We start from the raw sequence: 20,390 nt of genomic DNA, 5'->3' as shown, positions 1-20,390 counted from the left end.
CAAGCTCTCTGGGGAAGAGCTGTTTCGATCGCCCTGATCCAGGTGGAGGGGGATCACGTAGGACCTGCAGAGCAAACCTAGTTCAGAGGAAGTCTCTGTGCAAAAGGAGCCAAGTGGCGTTCAGGGAAACAGGAAGACTCAGCGATTTGGGATGACTCTGGAGTGTGTTAGGGAAAATACGTACCCCAGGCTGCAGCTGGGAGCGTCCTGTGGCCATTGGACCTTGAAGTGGGACTGGGTCCAAGTTCAGACGTGCTTTGATTGCAAAATGCACCTGAGTTTCCAAGACTTCTTATCAAGAAAGAAAAGCAAACTATCTCATTAGTAACTTTGTATTGATTACATGTTAAAATGGTGATGTATTGGGTAAGTACATGTCACTAGGGTTAATTTTATTCTTTAAAAACCTTGTTTAATGTGGCAACCAGAAAAATTTAAGTTTACGTATGTGGCTTATGTTTTATTTCTGTTGGACAGGGCTGATCTAGCCCAGATTTAAGAACAGGATTGTGTGTTCATTCTGTCAAGCTCAGAAGCTGTGGTTAGAGTGACATTCTGTCAGTGTTGTTGTCTAGTCTGTGGTTGTGTCTGGACTCTGTGACCCCATGGCTGCAGCACCCCAGGCTTCCCTGACCTTTATCAACTCCCAGAGCTTGTTCAAACTCATGTCCATGGAGTCGGTGATGCCATCCAACCATCTCATCCACTGTTGTCCCCTTCTCCTGCCTTCAGTCTTTCCCAGCCTCAGAGGCTTCCAGTGAGTCGGCTCTTCACTTCAGGTGGCCACAGTAGTGGAGCTTCAGCTTCAGCATCTGTCCTTCCACTGAATATTCAGGGCTGATCTCCTTTAGGATGGACTGGTTTGATCTCCTTGCTGTCCAAGGGACTCTCAAGAGTCTTCTCCAATACCACAGTTCAAAAGCATCAATTCTTCAGCACTCAGCCTTCTTTGTAGTCCACCTCTCACATTTGTACTTGACAGTTGGACATTTTATCAGTGTTACAATGCTATAACATCAATTCCAACCTTAGTGCCTTTGAAATCAGAAAATAATGACACTTATGAATATATTTTATTAACTCAAACATCGTGCAAGGTAGAAGGTAATTATTTGCCTTTGTTTTTAAATTTATTTTTATACAAGTTTCTTAGCTATGAAGAAGTTTTTAAGGGACTTCATTTGGAAAATTCCAACTGAGATAAAGATTAGTGTTTGTGTAAATGCCCACCATAAGACGTTGCTGTTTGTGTCTTCACTGGTCATTCGGAACTTTTCTTCACGGTCCTATAGAGAAGAGAAGTCTGCAGGTTAGGCTTCTTAAGGTGCCTCATGCGTGAATTTGAGGGGAAGGTACTGTACACATTCAAGGTGCTTAATGTCGCTCAGGTAATGTCTTATGCCAAAGAGCACTGTCTGATTTTTCTAAGTTAAGGTGTGTTTTTAGCCAAAGATGAGGAGGTGTCAACCTTATAAAACATACTTTCACATTTTGGTGTAAAATATCAAGTGTTTGACCTGTTACTTTATATGTTTTATTTGTTAGCATCAAAGTGTGTGTTACCTAATTGACACTTTTTTTTTTTTTTATCATTCCAGTTCTTACTTTACTCCAAGCTGGGCGCTGCTCATTTTATTTTCCGGATAAGGAAGCTGAAGCTTAGAGACAGCAGAAGGCTAGTGAGTTGGGGTGGACTCAGGCCTACATGTAGCCAGGGTCCGCCGAGCGCAGTGGCCCGGGAGACACACGACGTCTCAGGAGCAAAACAGTGCTGCAGAAGGTGGGCACCCTCAGCTGCAGATGCACAGGGTGTGTGGGAAGCCCTCATTTACTCATCTGTGAGCTCACAGCCCTGCAGCAAGCGAGCCGCAGCCCCTCTCCTAGAGGAGCTCGCGGTCCAGCAGACAGCAGAAGGGCACCCCCACCAACCCTGCGCATCCACACAGTCCTGGAGAAACCCAGGAAACAGGCAGTTTAGTCTTTCCCTGGTTCGGGGGCTTAGTCAAGAATTCTTTTCCTGGCAGGAAGAGAGGGTGTAAGCTGATTAGGGAGACTGACCCTTTGATAGTTCTGTTCTTTGACTATTTGCTCAATTTGCTCGATGAGATGTTCAAGCTTGAAGCTGACTTCATTGACTTTGTCCTTTGCTTGAGTAATGGCTGCGTCAAGGTCGTGTTCTCCGACTCGAATATCTAAGTGGATCCGCTGTGCACACAGTAAAAGGGAAGAAACGCGCTTTCATGTGGCTCGCTCATTGTCCCTGCTTTCCCTCGTTGTGTCCTACCAGTCCCTCCTTTTCCTCCACCCTCCAACCCCCGCCACCTTTCTGAGAGGAAACACTCCGTTCTCTTTCTGCCTCGCCGCCGCTCCATTCCACGTTATACAGTCTTTCATTGTCACAAGCGTGCGTTAAGTGGCACCTGCCGCCCTGAAAGGGCAACTGCAGCTTCCTGAGCTGTGTCCTCTAGACTTCCGGGCACATGCCTTTGGCCCTGAGACAGTTTGATTACTTTCAGGAAAAGGTTCTCTGCATATAACTAAATTTCTGATGCCTCAGAACCTTTAGAAAGTATCCAATCACCATCTACTGTGTAAGAGTTTCATTGATTGAAATTCCATTATTAATTCACCCTTCAGCCTTCAATTGTTTTCAAGCCTGAATAATCACAGTTCTCTCAACCTTCCCTCCCAGTTCTCATTTTTCAAGCCCTTTAATCAACTTTGTGGCTCTGCTTTGAACCTCTTCCAAGCTCTCCAGCTCCCTCTTTAGTCGCTGTGCTGAGATCTGGGTGCAGGACTTTAATACGGCCTGGGCATAATGGTTCTGCATATCATTGTCACGCCCGAGTAATGCTGACGCTGTTCATCTGCAAGGACACGGGGGCATTTACTTACCAGCTTACTCCCTCCGAATGACACAAGCCTTGTAGAATTAGATTGTAAGCAAATGATGTGTTCACCAGGTGAATGTGAAGTGAAATAGAACGTTCCTTGTGGGCCATATAACTTTGACAGTAATACCTAGGATTAAGGATTTCCATAGTTTAAGTTCATTACTCTCTATATTCCATTGAAAACATAAACCATCCCTATGTAGTCTAGTGAAATTTGTGCAGTTCTTAAAGAAGAAATCACATTACCGATAACATGAAAAATATTCAGTCTTGCTGCCAATCAATAAAGTACAAACCACAGTTAGATATTCTTTGTTATCAGATTGGCAAAGACTTAAAAGTACCTGGGGTGGGGATAGTATTGGGAAATGCTACCTCTGAACACTGTTTTGAGAATGTACATTGAACAGCCATTTTAGAGAATGGTTTGGTAGTACATATGAAAAGTTAGAGCGTATCTATCCATTGACCCAGCAGGGCTACCTATGGAAGCTTATCCTATGGAAATGCTCAAGTAGACAAAGTTATATGTAAAGCTATTCGGTGTAATGGTACTTATTTTAAAGTTTGCATTTCTGAAATAACTAATAGATTTCAGTAGGGACTGATTAAGTTTAGGTGAAGACAAATGAAAAATTGCTAGTAAGAGAGACTGTTACAACACCTGTATCTGTACTAAAGGTGTCCACGATATTAGGGGTAGGCCGTATAGGGTCCTATTTTTGTGAAACATATTATTTGTAAAAGTACATGTGCATAGAAGAAGATTATAAAGGTTTCAAATATTCTAAAGATTGCAAGCTATTAGGTGTTTGTTGGGGACTTTGACTTTTCTGCTTAGTACATTTGTATATTGTTTGATACTTTAAAAACAGTATAGGACTTTCAGTCTGGTACATAAGGAGCTTGGAAGTTGTTGCTTTGTCTTAACAAGTAAAAAGGTGCATGAAAAGAAAGTCAGTTCTTAGATATGTTAGAGAATTGAGGTCCCAGGGCAGGCTCCTTCCCTCAAAATTGGAGACATAGACAAACGCAGGCAGTCACAACGTACGAGAGTGAAAGCTTGTGGGGACCAGTACCGGGTTCCTTTACCCAGCATGTCGTGTCTAGCTTCCAGCAGCAACAGAAAAACAGCAAGGCATCCGAAAAAGGCGAAAACCATAGTTTGAAGAGACAGAACAAGTGTCAAAACTAGATTCAGATACGGCAGGGATATTGGAATGATCACGTTGGGAATTTAGAAAATCTGTGATTAATATTCTGTGGTCTGTAATGGAAAAAGACAACATGCAAGAACAAATGTGAGGAGAAGGGTTGAAATTCTATGAAAGAATAAAAAAGAAGTGTCAGAAATGAAAAACACTAGCAGAAATGAAGAGTGCCTTTGGTGGGCTCGGTGGACTGGACAGGGCTGAGGAAAGACTCTGAGCTTGAGGATACGTCCACAGAAACATTTAAAGCTACAAAGCAGAGAAAGACTGGGAGTGAAATGGAAGGATAAGCAGGGATCACAGGATGACAGGTAAGGATGTACCACACGTGCACTGGGCGCACCAGAAGGTGACGAGAGAAAGTAACGGAACAGACACTGAGGACAGTAATAGCAGGATTTCGAGTCAGTGTCAGACACCGAGCGGCAGAGCTGGGAGCCGCAGAGAGCGCCGAGCAGGAGGAGCACCGAGCAGGAGGAGCACCGATAGAGCCGCCCCGCGGAGAGTCACGGAGGCCACCCGCCAGAGGCGAAGCCTGGGAAGGGCCAGAAAAGGCCCTTCTGGTTAGGGGAGACGAGAGTCGTGCACAAGTGCTCAGAAACCATGCAAGCAGGAGAGTAAACATTTAAGGTGTTGAGAGAAGAAAAACCATCAATCTAGAAATGCTGTATCCTGCAAAACTCTCCTTCAAAAGTGATAGAGAAAGCTTTTCTCAAACAAAAGACGAGAGGACTTGTCACCCATAGACCTGCCTCACAAGGGACGATGAAGGCTCTTCAGGCACAAGCATGGCGGTGCTGGTCGGAAACTTGGATCTACGTGGAAGCTGTAAATGCGTTAGAGGAGGAATAAGTGGAGGTGAAATTAAAACTTTTATTTTTCTTGTTGTTAACTGAGTTAGTAGATACTTCTTTCAAAATCATAGCAATGTATTTGATGTTTACAGTCCATGTATAAATGAAATTAGTAACAGCAAAGATGCAAGGGATGGGAGATAGGGATTAGGACTGCTTTGTTATCATAAGGCACTTGTGCTACCTGTGAAGTGAACAGTTTTTATTTGGAAGTGGACTTGGACTGGTCGTGAAGGTTTATTGCAAGCACTGACAGAAAGTTAAAAGAAGTGTAGTTGATAACCAAGAAAAGAGATGAAAGGAATCATAAAACAATCAAAACCACAAAAGACAGAAAAAGTGGAAAACAAAAATAGGAACAGATAACGAGAGTAGCAACCAGAAACCAGAAATAACCACGATGATATTAGCCCAGCTGCATCAGTAGTCACTTTGAAAGTCAGTGGTCTAAATGCACCATTTAAAACAGGTCGTCAGAGTAGATTAAAAAAACCAAAAACAACTATCTACGTATTGTCTCTAAGAACCCCCACTTTAAATGTAAAGACACATATAGATTAAAAGTTAAGGGACAGAGAAAAATGTATATGTTAACTTTTAGCCAACTTTAATCGAGAGACAGCTGGAGTCATTATGTTAACTTCAGACAGAGTAGACTTCAAAACAAGGGACATTACCAGGAATGATGTGTAACGGAGCACTAGGTAACAATGAAGAGGTCCTGTCTCCAGGAAGACAAACCTTAATGGGTATGCATAACAGAGTGTCAAAATATATGAAGCAAAAACTGATAGAACTGCAAGCATCAATGGAGGAGCTCAGTGTTACAATCAGAGACATTGATCCCCCCATCAGAGGTGGACAGGTCTAGCAGAAGATGAATAAGGACACAGTTGAGCTCAACAGCACGGTCAACCAACTGTATAATCAGTATCCATGGGCTACTTCATCCAACAAAGCAGAATACACATTCTTTTCAAACTCACATGGAACACTCACCAAGACAGACCACATCCTGGGCCACAAAACACACCTTAACACATTCAAAATAATAGAAACCATACAATGTGTGCTCTTAGACCATAATGAAATTAAAGTAGAAATCAATAACTAAAAGATAGCCGGAAAGTCCCCAGATATTTAGAGATTAAACAGCACACTTCTAAATGGCTCATGAGTCAAGGAAAACATCTCAAGAGAAAAAGTATTTTGAGTCATCAACACGAAGATCCTGGGAAGGTGGTGGTCCAGGAGGCAACAGGAATCTACGTTGAGACAACAGCTATCCTGGGAGGCTTTGATGGAGCTGTGTTGGAGCTTTGTCGGCGCTCTGGAGTCTGTTGAAGCCTTGCCACTTCCAGGGGGAAGACTTGGAGGGTAAACTGTGGTTGATTTTGGTCAGTTTCAGTTCTCAGACAGTAGCAGCCACTCCCCGCTCCCCCCACCCCTGCCCCAGCCACATGGCTGGCAGCTGTGCAGGTTTTCCTGGGGCAGCCTGCGCACATCCTTTAGAAGCCAGGGTAGGCATAACAGACCCTGTCCTCCAAATGTCAGGGACTTTTGAGGTCATTATATAGAAAGGAATCTCAATAAAATTACCAGCAGATTTCTCATCAGAACTTTGGAGAACAGAAGCAGTGGGCAGATATATTCAAAGTGCTTAAAAAAAAAAAAAGCCAATAAGCACATGAGAAAAAAAGCTCAACTTCACTGGTCCTTAAGGGAATGCAAATCAAAACTACAAAGAGCCTACCTCACATACATTAGAATGGCTGCTATAAAAGACAGTAAGTACTGGCAAGAATGTGGAGAAAGTGCAGCCCTTGTGCATTGGTGGTGGGGATGTAAGACGGTGCAGCCACTGTGGAAGATAGTATGGTGGTTCCTCAAGAATACGAAAGTAGGATTGCTGTGCGATCCAGTAACTCTGCTTCTGGATGTCTACCCAAAGAATTCAAAGCAGGGTCTCAAAGAGGTATCTGTACACTCATGTTCCCACGGCATTATTCACAATAGCTAAAATGTGGAAGCAACTCAAATGTCCGTTGACAGGTGAATGAATAAGCAAAGTATATGGTATATGTGGTATATGCATGCAATGAAATATTATTCAGCCTTAAAAAGGAAGAAAATTCCTATGTGTGCTACAACATGGATAGATCTTGAGCGCATTATGATAAATGAAATAAACCAATCATAAGACAAACACTATGTGGGTCAACGTTTTGAGATACTTAGAGTAGTTAAAAGCATGGAGTTATTGTTTAATGGATGTAGAGTTTCACTTCCAAGACTGTAGAGTTATGAGGGTGATGATTATACAACATGAATATATTTACTATCACTGAACCATGTACTAAGTAATTATTAAGGTGAACTTTATGTATTTTAAAAATCTCAAAAAATATTTGAACTAAAATGAAAATACAACATAATCAAAGTTTGCGAGTCACAGTGATAGAAGTATTGAAAGGGGGAATTATAATACTGAGCGCGTGTATTAACAAGAAGGTCCTAAAATGCACTATCATCTAAGCCTAGGAAGCCAGAAAAAAGAAGAGCAAACTAAATCCAAACCAAGCATAAGAGGAGAAATAAGATCCCGCTAATGCAGAAATCATGAGAAACACTGGGCTGGAAGAAACACGAGCTGGAATCAAGATTGCCGGGAGAAATATCAATCACCTCAGATATGTAGATGAAGCCACCCTTATGGCAGAAAGTGAAGAGGAGCTAAAAAGCCTCTTGATGACAATGAAAGAGGAGAGCGAAAAGGTTGGTTTAAAGCTCAACATTCAGAAAACGAAGATCATGGCATCCGGTCCCATCACTTCATGGGAAATAGTTGCGGAAACAGTGGAAACAGTGTCAGACTTTATTTTTGGGGGCTCCAAAATCACTGCAGATGGTGACTGCAGCCATGAAATTAAAAGACACTTACTCCTTGGAAGAAAAGTTATGACCAACCTAGATAGCATATTCAAAAGCAGAGACATTACTTTGCCGACTAAGGTCCGCCTAGTCAAGGCTATGGTTTTTCCTGTGGTCATGTATGGATGTGAGAGTTGGACTGTGAAGAAGGCTGAGCGCCGAAGAATTGATGTTTTTGAACTGTGGTGTTGGAGAAGACTCTTGAGAGTCCCTTGGACTGCAAGGAGATCCAACCAGTCCATCCTAAAGGAGATCAGCCCTGGGTGTTCTTTGGAAGGATTGATGCTGAAGCTGAAACTCCAGTACTTTGGGCACCTCATGCGAAGAGTTGACTCATTGGAAAAGACTCTGATGCTGGGAGGGACTGGTGGCAGGAGGAGAAGGGGACGACCGAGGATGGGATGGCTGGATGGCATCACGGACTCAATGGATGTGAGTCTGAGTGAACTCCAGGAGTTGGTGATGGACAGGGAGGCGTGGCATGCTGCGATTCATGGGGTCTCAAAGAGTCAGACACGACTGAGCGACTGAACTGAACTGAACGCCGAAATCAATGAAAACAGGAAATAAAGTAGAGAAAACCAAGAAAACAAAAGCTAGTTCTTTGAAAGTATCAGTACAATCAATAAACCTCTAGCTCAGCTAATGAAGAAAAAAAGAGACCCAAATTAATAATATCAGAAATGAAAGAAGAGTGTTACTACAGGTTTCATGGGCATCAATAGGGTCGTTGAGAAATACTAGGGAACGAGGTCACAGAGGAATACTATGAACCATGCTGTGCCCACAGAGTTGGTAATCTAGATGAAATAGCCCAATTCCTTGAAAGATGCGATTTGTCACCAGTCACACAAAAAGAAATAGACAGCCTACACCTAGTAAAGAAATTGAATTGATAATAACTTCCAAGCAGGAAGCCCCAAGCCAGGATGGGTTCACTGGTCAATTTCACCAAAGATTTAAGTAAGGAATCCAACATATTCTCTGCAATCTTCCAGAAGACAGAGGTAGAGAGAATACTTTTTGCACTGTTTTCTGGGGCCAACACTAGCCTAATGCCAAAGCCTGAGAAAGACACAAAAAAACTATGGACCATTATCTCTCATGGACCTAGACACAAATATACTCAACAAAATATCAGCAAACTGAACCCAGAAATGTATAAAAAGAATTATACACCATGGCCAAGTCAGATTTATTCCAAATATGCAAGGCTAGTTTGATATTTTTAAATCAATTAATGTAATTCATCACATCAGCAGCTTAAAGAACAGGATATGATCATATCAATAGATGCAAAAAAGGCATTTGACAAAATCCAACATCCATCCATCACAGTAAAAACTCAGCAGACTAAGAGTAGGGGACTTTGTCAGTTTGATTTAAAAATCTACAAAAACCTTACAACTAACATACTTAATAGTGAACAACTAGAGGCTTTCCCACTAAGATCAGAAAGAAGACTAGCATTTCCCCACTCACTATCCCTTTTCAACATCACGGTTCAATCCCTAGCTAATTCATTAAGAGAAGAAGAGAAAAAATGATATATAAGTTGGGAAGGAAGAAATGAAGCTGTGTTTGTTCACAGATGCCAGGATTGTCTATGTAGAAAATTCAAAATAATAAAAAACTTACCAAACTAATAAATGATTATAGCAAGGTTATAGGATACAACGTTAATATGTTAAGTGAATCAGTTTCTATGTATCTGCAATGGACAAATAGAATGTGAAATCAAAAACAATACCATTTACTTTAGCATCCACCCAAATGAAGTACTTGGATATAAACAAAATATGTGAAAGATACATGAGGAAAATTTTTAAACCTGATGAAAGATATCAAAGAAGGCAAAACACATGGAGAGATACTATGTGTTCATGCCAGGAAGACTTAACGTTGTGAAAATCTCAGTTGTTCCCAACTCAATCCGTAGATTCAACAATCCCACTGAAAATGTCAGCAAGTAATTTTGTGAATATCTACAAGCTGATTCTAAAGTTTCTATGGAGAGGCCAAAGATCCAAAATAGCCAACATGGTACTGAAGAAGAATAAAGGCAGGGGCTTGACACTCTTGATTTCAAGACTTTCTGTAAAGCTGCAATAACCAAGTGGGTTTTGTTGGTGAAAAGCAGAAAGACCAATGAACCAGAACAGGGAGCCCAGAAACACCAACACAAAAGCGGTAGCTGGTCTTTGACAAGGAGCAAACGCAGTTCAGTGGGAAAGGGCAGTCTTTCCAACAGATGGTGCTGAAACAATTGGACGTCCACAGGCAAAGAAATGAATGTAGATGCAGGCCTTACAGCTTTCACAAAAATTAGCTCAAAGTGGAGCGCATATCCAAAGGCAAAACGAAGACCAGACTAGAAGGTGGCATAGGAGCAAGTCTAGATGACCTTGGGTTTGGTTGCGACTTTTTAGGTACAACACCAAAGGCACGATGCATGGAAGAATTGAGAAGCTGGAATTCATTAAAATTAAACTTCATTAAACATTTAGCATTATTGTTTAAACATTGAATTTCATTAAAATTAAAGCGTTCTGCTTTGCAAAAGAGAGCACCATCTCTCTGTCAAGACGAGCCACAGACTGGGAGAAACTATTTGTAAAAGACATATCTGATAATGTACTGCTATCTAGAATCTACAAAGAATTCTGAAAACAGCAAGAAAATGAACCAATCAGTTGAAAAATGGGCAAAAGATCTGAATAGACAACACACCAAAGAAGACATACAGATGGCAAATACGCCATATTTGCCATCAAACAAGCATCACTTGTCGTTAGGGACTTGCCGTTTAAAAACAACGACGAGATGCTTCACACCTATGGGAATGGCAAAAATACAACACAACCCACAACACTAAATGCTGGCAAGAATGTAGAGCGACAGGGACTCTCATCATGGCTAGTGGGAATGCAAAATGGCAGAGTCTGCTGGTTTCTTAGAAAACTAGACATACATTTCCCATGCAGACCTGCCATTGTGCTGTTTATTTACCGAAGTGAGGTGGAGACTTACGTCCACACGGAACCCTGCACACATGCTTATGGCACCTTTATTATAATAGCCAAAATTAGGGAGCTGTCAAGATGTCCTGCTGCATGCGAATGCGCCAGGCAACCACGGTTTGCATCTTGACAATGGGATAATATTCAGCGCCGAAAAGAAACGAGATCTCAAGTCATGAAAACATGGAGGCGGCTTGAGTGCGTATCCTAAGTGAAGGGCGCCAGCTTGGGAAGTCTGCCTCCTGTACGGCTCCAGCTATATGACACTCTGAGAAAGGCATAACTATGGAGACAATTAAGAGATTCAGCTCAGTTCAGTTCAGTCGCTCAGTTGAGTCCGACTCTTTGCGACCCCATGAATCGCAGCACTCCAGGCCTCCCTGTCCATCACCATCTCCCGGAGTTCACTCAGACTCACGTTTATCGAGTCAGTGATGCCATCCACCCATCTTATCGTCTGTCATCCCTTCTCCTCCTGCCCCCAATCCCTCCCAGCATCAGAGTCTTTTTTCCAATGAGTCAGTTCTTCACGTGAGGTGGCCAAAGTACTGGAGTTTCAGCTTTAGCATCATTCCTTCCAAAGAACACCCAGGGCTGATGTCCTTTAGGATGGACTGGTCGGATCTCCTTGGAGTCCAAGGGACTCTCAAGAGTCTTCTCCAACACCACAGTTCAAACACATCAATTCTTCGGCGCTCAGCCTTCTTCACAGTCCAACTCTCACATCCATACATGACCACAGGAAAAACCATAGCCTTGACTAGATGGACCTTAGTCGGCAAAGTAATGTCTCTGCTTTTGAATATGCTATCTAGGTTGGTCATAACTTTTCTTCCAAGGAGTAAGCGTCTTTTAATTTCATGGCTGCAGTCACCATCTGCAGTGATTTTGGAGCCCCAAAAGATAAAGTCTGACAGTATAGTGGTCACCAAAGGTTGGGGGTGGCGCGGGGGGGGAGGGTATGAAGAGACAGTTCCAGAGGATTTGCATGGGAGTGAAACTGCTCCGTGTTGATACAGCGGTGATGGACACATTTGTCACACGTGTAGATGTATGACCCCAAGGATGAAACCTGACATGAACTCCAGGCTTTGGTGAAGAGGATGCCTCCATGCAGCTTGTCCGCTATAACACTGCAGCATGCGGTGCTCCTGGTGGGAGAGGAGGGCACATGGGAATGCGGTGCTTTCTGCAGGATTCTGCTGTGAACCTAAAGCTGCTTGAGAAGACTGTTAAATCACTTCAAGAACGGGTGTATGTTGCACATAGCAAAGTGCACCCAAGATTCTCCTTTTTTAAGTCTTTCCATTTTGATTTGGAGAAAATTAAAGCATCTTGCCATGTACTTCATTTCACTTAACAGATTGTTGATAGGATATTTTGTTAAATCTGCACTCAAAAGTCAGATTTTCCAATTGATTTCTAATTTTTTATGAATAACAGAGCACTCTTTCCTGAAAAAAACATTCAGGGATGATTCATCACCTGTTAACTTCAATTTCTGAGCCTCAGTGTCATGTCAGGGTTCTGCTTCCAATGAATGTTCAAGACAGCAAACATGTTTTGAGTCCCTGTTAGTTTGGCGTGTTGAGGAAAGACAGGCTTGAATTTAAACCTCAAGCGGTTTTTCTGCTTGCTGATGACGTGATCTGGTATAGGTCATTTCACCTCTCAGGACCTCAGGTTTCCCTTCTACAAAATGGAGTAGAAATACTGGATACAGAATAATGGGAAACAGAATATCAAGGCACAGTCTGAGTGACGCGTGTGTCTTGTCATCGTCTGCCCCGACGGCCTCACCAGCCTGAAAATCACAGTGCCACAGGAGAGGACATGCGATCAGGTGAGCACCCGAGAGCACCCTGTACCAGGCACACCCTAAGGGGGTGCTCAGTTCAGTTCAGTCACTCAGACGTGTCCGGCTCTTTGCAACCCCATGGACTGCAGCACGCCAGGCTTCCCTGTCCATCACCATCTCACGGAGCTGGCTCAGACTCATGTCCATTGAGTCAGTGATGCCATCCAACCATCTCATCCTCTGTCGTCCCCTTCTCCTCCTGCCTTCAATCTTTCCCAGCATCAGGGTCTTTTCCAGTGAGTGAGTTCGTCACATCAGGTGGCCAAAGTATTGGAGTTTCAGCTTCAGCATCAGTCCTTCCAATGAATAATCAGGACTGATTTTCTTTAGGATTGACTGGTTTGATTTCCTTGCTGTCCAAGGGACTCTCAAGAGTTTTCTCCAACACAGTTCAAAAGCATCAATTCTTTGGCACTCAGCATTTTTTATGGTCCAACTCTCAATCCATACATGACTACTGGAAAAACCAAAGTTTGACTAGATGGACCTTTGTCAGCCAAGTAATGTCTCTGCTTTTTAATATGCTGTCTAGGTTGGTCATAGCTTTTCTTCCAAGGAGCAAGCGTCTTTTAATTTCATGGCTGCAGTTACCACCTGCAGTGATTTTGGAGCCCAAGAAAAGAAAGTCTGTCACTGTTTCCATTGTTTCCCCATCTATTTGCCATGAAGTGATGGGACCAGATGCCATGATCTTAGTTTTCCGAATGTTGAATTTTAAACCAATGTTTTTGCTCTCCTCTTTCACTTTCATCAAGAGGCTCTTTAGTGGTTCTTTGCTTTCTGCCATAAGGGTGGTGTCATCTGTGTATCTGAGGTTATTGATATTTCTCCCAGCAATCTTTATTCCAGCTTGTGCTTCATTCAGCCCAGCATTTCACATGATGTACTCTGCATAGAAGTTAAATGAGCAGGGTGACAGTACATAGCCTTGATGTACTCCTTTCCTGATTTGGAACCAGTCTGTTGTTACATGTCTAGTTCTAACTGTTGCTTCTTGACCTGCATACAGATTTCTCAGGAGGCAGGTAAGGTGGTCTAGTATTCCCATCTCTTGAAGAATTTTCCAGTTTGTTGTGACCCACACAGTCAAAGGCTTTGGCATAGTCAATAAAGTAGAAATAGATGTTTTTCTGGAGCTCTCTTGCTTTTTCGATGATCCAATGGATGTTGGGGATTTGATCTCTGGTTCCTCTGCCCTTTCTAAATCCAGCTTGAACACCTGGAAGTTCATGGTTCACGTATTGCTGAAGCGTGGCTTGGAGAATTTTGAGCGTTACTTTGCTAGCGTGTGAGATGAGTGCAATTGTGCAGTAGTATGAGCATTCTTTGGCATTGCCTTTCTTTGGAATTGGAATGGAAACTGACCTTTTCTAGTCCTGTGGCCACTGCTGAGTTTTCCAAATGTGCTGGCACATTGAGTGCAGCACTTTCACAGCATCATCTTTTAGGGGGTACTAGCACAGAGAAGGCAGTGGCACCCACTCCAGTACTCTTGCCTGGCAAATCCCATGGGTGGAGGAGCCTGGTAGGCTGCAGTCCATGGGGTCAGTAGGAGTCGGACACAACTGAGTGACTTCCCTTTCACTTTTCACTTTCATGCATTGGAGAAGGAAATGGCAACCCACTCCAGTGTTCTTGCCTAGAGAATCCCAAGGACGGGGGAGCCTGGTGGGCTGCCGTCTGTGGGGTCACACAGAGTCAGACACGACTGAAGCGACTCAGCAGCAGCAGCATGTGAGAAATACTAAAGCCGGATCTGTGTCTTGTCCTCATACTGCCCGATGGAGAGAGCCTTCCTGACCACCAGGGCTGTGCAGTAAGGGTTTTCTCTCCTGTGAAGTGAAATCGCTCAGTCGTGTCAGACTCTTTGCGACCCCATGGACTGTAGCCTACCAGGCTCCTCTGTCCATGGGATTCTCCAGGCAACAGTACTGGAGGGGGTTGCCATTTTCCTTCTCCAGGGGCTCTTCCCAACCCAGGGATCGAACTCGGGTCTCCCACATTCCAGGCATTTCTCTCCTAGGCCATGCCAAATGTGGAGCTATTGGTGGCGCTAGTGGTGAAGAGCCCGCCTGCCATTGCAGGGTAGGCAGGAGACTCGGGTTCGATTCCTGGGTCGGGAAGATCCTCAGGTGAAGGGGATGGCAACCCACTCTAGTATTCTTGGCAGGAAAACCCCATGGGCAGAGGAACCTGGTGAGCTATGGTCTGTGTGGTTGCAGAGTCAGATACGACTGAGCATCTGAGCAGCACGAAAAATGACAGAAAAGGACAGCAGAGATTTGTGTTTTGGTTTAACTGGGCAGGAAGTGAAGGAGGGGGGTATCAGGTGGAGAAGGCAGCTGTGCTAGAACTGGGAGAATGGACCCAGGGGAACTCTCGTCACAGGGTGCCCGGGGCACCAGGAGAAGGCTGCTACAGCCGGCAGGAGTCGGGTGTCCAGTGGTCCAGCTGGATTGACTCTCCCGGTCTCCACGTGCGTGGGGACCTCACAGGTCTGGCTTGAGCACAGCTATCCTGAGGACTGGAGCCTGGGCCCGTCCGTGTCAAGTACCCTCCTCTTCTTGCCCATCTGTTCTGCGGGGCCCTGCTCCACCACTAACCTGCCACCTCGTGAGCGCATTCCCAAGATAAATCCAAGGGGAAGTGCCTCCCACAATCCCGCTGGAATTATTGGAAGGGCAGGCCACAGTGCTGTGCCTTGAGCTGGCCTGGTGGGGAATAACGTCCGCTACAGTGTCGGACCAGGAGGAAACGGGGGCTTAAAGCAGTGAGGCAGCTGCTCGAGAGCCAGCCTGTAGGTGGCCGTCTGCAGTGACACCTGGCCCTGACCCCAAGGCCCACCTTCTTCCCTTTTGACCTTGGTGCCTTTTCTCCCCTGCCGACTCCCAGCAAGGAAGCGCCCTAGGAGGCGAGACAGACGCAGAGGCTGCCACGTCCCTGCAGAGACCCCGCCGGATGGGAGGGGGGATGGGTGGCCTGAGTGGTCCTTGTGTCTGGGTGAGGCTGCAGCTCCTGCAAGACCAGAGGTGCATGCGGCCTGTGGGTTCCTTCTGCCCGGCAAGAGTGGCAGAACCTCAGGGCCATGAGCGTGGGGCCCACCCTCTGTATTGCTTTGAGCTTCCACTCTGAGTAGTCCCTGCTGCTCAGCTCGACTGTGGGCACGTCCCACGTTTTGGTGTGGTGCTTTGTCAGGATCACACTCATTAAAAATGAAATGGTGGGTGTTGAGCACTTGTGTAGAGATTTAAAAAGTCTGTGGGCATACATGACACATGACTTTTTAGAAAATAATTTCAGTAACAAGACAGAAAGTGTGTTTTACCTCATCGCTGTAAGTTGTAACGGTCACAAACATTCCCAGACCAGGAGCAGATTCAAGGAAGTCGTGTCTGCCTAAGTCCCATTGTTGTATCTTGAAACTCCCTGTTTCAAAGATATGACATTTATTATAAAATAATTTAATAGTTATACATGATTACTGAGAAATGAAGTTTTCAAATTATCCAAATCAGAAAAATGCTGCTGTTTTGAACAGCTTAGTCATGTACAGATGTGAGAGTTGGACCATAAAGAGGGCTGAGTGCCAAAGAATTGATGCTTTTGAACTGTGGTGCTGCAGGAGACTCTTGAGAGTCCCTTGGGCTGCAAGGAGATCCACCCAGTCCATCCTAAAGGAGATCAGTCCTGAGTACTCATTGGAAGGACTGATGCTGAAGCTGAAGCTCCAGTACTTTGGCCACCTGATGCAAAGAGCTGACTCATTGGAAAAGACCCTGATGCTGGGAAAGATTGAAGGTGGGGATAGAAGGGGGTGGCAGAGGTTACGATGGTTGGATCGCATCACCGACTCAGTGGACATGCATTTGAACAAGCTCCAGGAGATAGTGAAGGACAGGGAAGCCTGGCATGCTGAAGTCCATGGGGTCACAAAGAGTCAGACACAACTGAGCGACTGAACAGCAACTTATCTTAGCGATCAGCTCTTGTAGAGGTGTCGGAAGATTCTGGAATGTAGAGTTTGGGGTGCGGTTCTCATCGTTGCTCACCAGTCACTTCGCCACTCCGGACCTCAGCATTGCATCTCCGAGGTCTGCTGAGGAAAGCGAGCCCACAGGAGCTTTGCCCCTCAAGGGTGAGTGTCCTGTGGCAGGACCGCCCCTTGCGGACGGGCCTCCTGCCTCTGCCCTCCTCCTGTAGCTTCGCCTACCTGCTTCCGGCGCAGTGTCGGAGGAGACTTGCCTGACTTCCCCACAGGCTCCGTGCACGTCCCCACGCCCCTGCCCTGCCACTTGCTTCCTCTCACAGCATACGTGGCGTCTTCGACGCTCTACGTTTCCTTGCTGTCTGTCCTCTGTGAGAATGAAGATGCTGTCCATGCCGCTCGTCCGCCCTCAGCTCCTCCAGCCACTGTCACGCCCTTGAAGGGGGCTGCCCGTCATGCAGCTGTCGGCTGAGCCACTGGCCTAAAGGACAGCTGACCCCCGGCAGCACGGGGTTGAGCCATGCAGGTCAGCTTGTGTTCTCTGCGGGATTTCTTCAGTGCAGGGAACGCTACATTGCTGCACGACTCGCGGCTCCTGAACCTGGGGCTGTGGACGCGCAGACGTGGGGGGCCCCCTGCAGGTTGCACGTCGCTTTCTAACTGCTTAGAGGGCCAGCGCCCCGCCGGCTCTGTAAAGGGCCGTGTCCTCTTTGAAGGGGAGGGTTACAGAGAGTCAGGAGCAAGAGGAAGCAATCTTTAATCTGTGCATGGGGTGTTCTGGGCACCCTCTCTGAGCAGCCTGTGCTTGCCACAAACCAGAACAAACGTAGCAAAACCTTTGCAAACCCAACCATGCTGTGGGAAACACCCGGGTTTCAGGTTGGCCTCTGGGCAGCACACGAGCAGGGCAGGCCCGGAAAGTGGTAGAGAGCCTCCGGAGACCGACGTCGGGGTGCGTCACACGAATCGAAGTGGGCTGTGCGCGTTTAGCCGCTCGGTCGTGTCTGACTCTCTGTGACCCCGTGGACTGTAGCCCTCCAGGCTCCTCTGTCCGTGGGCTTCTCCAGGCAAGAATAGTGGAGTGGGTTGCCATTTCCTCCTCCAGGGCATCTTCCGAGCCTAGGGGCTGAACCCCTGTCTCTCCAGCTCCTTCGTGGGAGCCAGGTTCTTCACCACTAGTGCCGCCTGAGAAGCCGTAAATGGGTTGACCACTTGCTAACATAATGTCTAAATAGGAACCAATGTCATAGCATAATACTCAAAACGTCTAGGGTACACTACAAAATTATATACCATACGAAGAACTGAGAGAACTTCAGCTTGCATGAGAAAAGACAGCTCATAGACCCGGCATCAAAATGACACAGAGTTGAAATTATCTGACAAGAGTTTTAAAGTCAGCATGAAAACACATCCGTGAGCTTAAACACCCTTGAATGGAAAAGTAGGGAGTCTCAGAAAAAGAGCAGAGACATAAAGGGAAAAAAGGAACCTTAGAAAAAGCACAGTATCTGCAAGTGAATGGACTCAATAAAAGAGAGATGAGAGGGAAGACTTGGCGAGCTTGAAACTAGATCAATGAAATAATCAAATCTGGTCAATGGATAGAGAAGACATGGGGACAGAGAAGAACCTCAAACGAGCCCATGAGCCCGCGGGGCAAGAGCCGAAGGTCTAGGATTTGTGAGTCGGGAGGAGAAGAGAGAGTGAGGGACTGAGTGAACACATGAGAAGTGAGGGTGAGCACTCCCCAAACTGGGTGAGAGACGCCCACAGACTCAAGAGGCTAAACAACCCTGCAAGGCAAGACTTCCCAGATTCACCACCAGACATGGCAAGATTAAACTTCTTAGGACCAAAGGGAAAAAAAAAGACCTATGGAAAATAGCCAGAGAGAAACTTCATTGCTGAGGGAAAACGACCTGAGTAACAGCAGGCCTCTCATCAGAACATGGAAGCCAGAAGGAAGGGGCATGTTTCCAAGTGCTGAAAGGAGAGGAAATTGTCAAACAATTCTATTCCCACCAAAGATACCCTTCAGAATGAAGGCAGAGTATTCTTAAGGTCAAGGAAAACTAGGAAGACTTTTCACAAGAACACCTGCTGTAAAAAAAGATTGCCAAAGGAACTTCTTAAAACAGAGAAAATAGTAAGAGAATTTGGAATAGCAGGAATGAAGGAGGAAAAACGGGCAGGTCAACCCCAGGGAAGGGAAACCACAATAGAATTTTCTCTTCTGTGTTAAAAAAAAAAAAAGTTATTGGACAGTTGAAGGGAGATAGGTTAAAAGTAAAAGGATAAAAAAGATGTATCATTGCAACAATCAAAAGAAAGCTCGTGTGGCTCCATAAATACCAAATAAGACCCCACAGCAAAGAGAGTCACCAAGGACACAGAGGGGCCTTATGTGATGACAAAGGGGTCATTTCAGTACGAAGACAACCATCCTAAATGCATCAAAATAACCTGAAGCAAAACCACTGAAAGAGGCGTAGATAAGTCCACCGCACCCTGAGGGCTGCCGGCACTCCTCGGCGTGGTGGGGCTGCTGGCCGTGGAGGAGCTGACTCGCACCGTCCCCGTGCCTGCTTGGCGTCCCCATGCGTCTCCCCAGACAGCAGGGTACACATTGCGCTTCAGGTGTGCATGGGCATCTCACCAAGTTGGGCAACAAAGCCCCGAGCCTGCCCTGGCACCTTTGCTGAAGCTGCTGAGTGCTCCTGGAGGAGCACACCGCCAGGCAGGTGGCTTTCCTGGCCCCCGGGCACCTGGATATGTCTGCCTCGTGGCTCCTGTCCTCCCAGAGGACCAGGGCGCCTGGGTCTCCTGGGGGCCTCCTTCCGTGCCTCGCACCTCGCCCACACGACCCGCTCAGGGTCTCCCACTTTCACCAGGAGCACCCTGGCCCCTGGCTGCCCACCGCCTGCCCCCGGGCCCGTCAGCAGCCGCCCTCCTGCCCCCAGGGCCCTGCTGTGGCCACCGTTACCACACTCGCCACCCATGCTCGTCCTGTCTGCGAGCCGCCCCCACCCCGGGCCTGGAGACACGCCGTGTCCTCTTCCGCAGGCCCCCTGCCTGGCGCAGAGGGAGGTCGAAGCTTGGTGAGGTCTGTGGGGTGACTGGAAGTCTGTCCTGAATATTCATTGGAAGGACTGACGCTGAAGCTGAAACTCCAATACTCTGGCCGCCTGGTGTGAAGAGCTGACTCATTTGAGAAGAGCCTGATGCTGGGAAAGACTGAAGGCGGGAGGAGAAGGGGACGACAGAGGATGAGATGGCTGGATGGCATCACCGCCTCGATGGATGAGTTTGAGCAAGCTCTGGGAGTTGGTGATGGACAGGGAGGCCTGGCTTGCTGCAGTCCGTGGGGTCTCAAAAAGTCGGACACGACTGAGCGACTGAACTGAACTGAACTGGACGTGTCCCTGGTACGTGTTCAGGGAAGGACTCTGAGCGGCCGTGAGCCCACGGCCCGGGGTTCCTGGCCCCGGGAGGCGTCATGCCCCGCGGCCGCCGCCAGGTGGCAGGAGAGCAGCACCGCTGGGGGGCGCGCAGAGCCGGGCGCGGCGTGCCGCCTCGATGACGCAACCCCCTGCGGTGTGACGACCCAGCGGCCCTTGGCACACGGCTTAATGCC

General features: G+C 46.3%; 1 protein-coding gene across 1 annotated transcript in view; it reads right to left on the bottom strand.

The window, feature by feature from the left end:
- LOC102187580 (transmembrane emp24 domain-containing protein 11) overlaps nucleotides 1,057-20,390 on the bottom strand; it is a 28,630-nt gene continuing 9,296 nt past the window's right edge. Inside the window, exons 2-5 of the mRNA XM_005682009.3 lie at nucleotides 16,094-16,194; nucleotides 2,896-3,021; nucleotides 2,059-2,205; nucleotides 1,057-1,286 (exon numbers count right to left, since the gene is read on the bottom strand). Coding sequence (XP_005682066.2) covers nucleotides 1,137-1,286; nucleotides 2,059-2,205; nucleotides 2,896-3,021; nucleotides 16,094-16,194 — 524 coding nt within the window. The 3' untranslated portion in view covers nucleotides 1,057-1,136. The remainder of the gene's footprint in view (nucleotides 1,287-2,058; nucleotides 2,206-2,895; nucleotides 3,022-16,093; nucleotides 16,195-20,390) is intronic.

The sequence above is a fragment of the Capra hircus genome, chromosome 6 (genome assembly GCF_001704415.2).
Source record: "Capra hircus breed San Clemente chromosome 6, ASM170441v1, whole genome shotgun sequence".
NCBI classification, from domain to species: domain Eukaryota; kingdom Metazoa; phylum Chordata; class Mammalia; order Artiodactyla; family Bovidae; genus Capra; species Capra hircus.
Note: the sequence above shows the minus strand (reverse complement) of the source record. Positions and strands in the feature narration are given on the sequence as shown.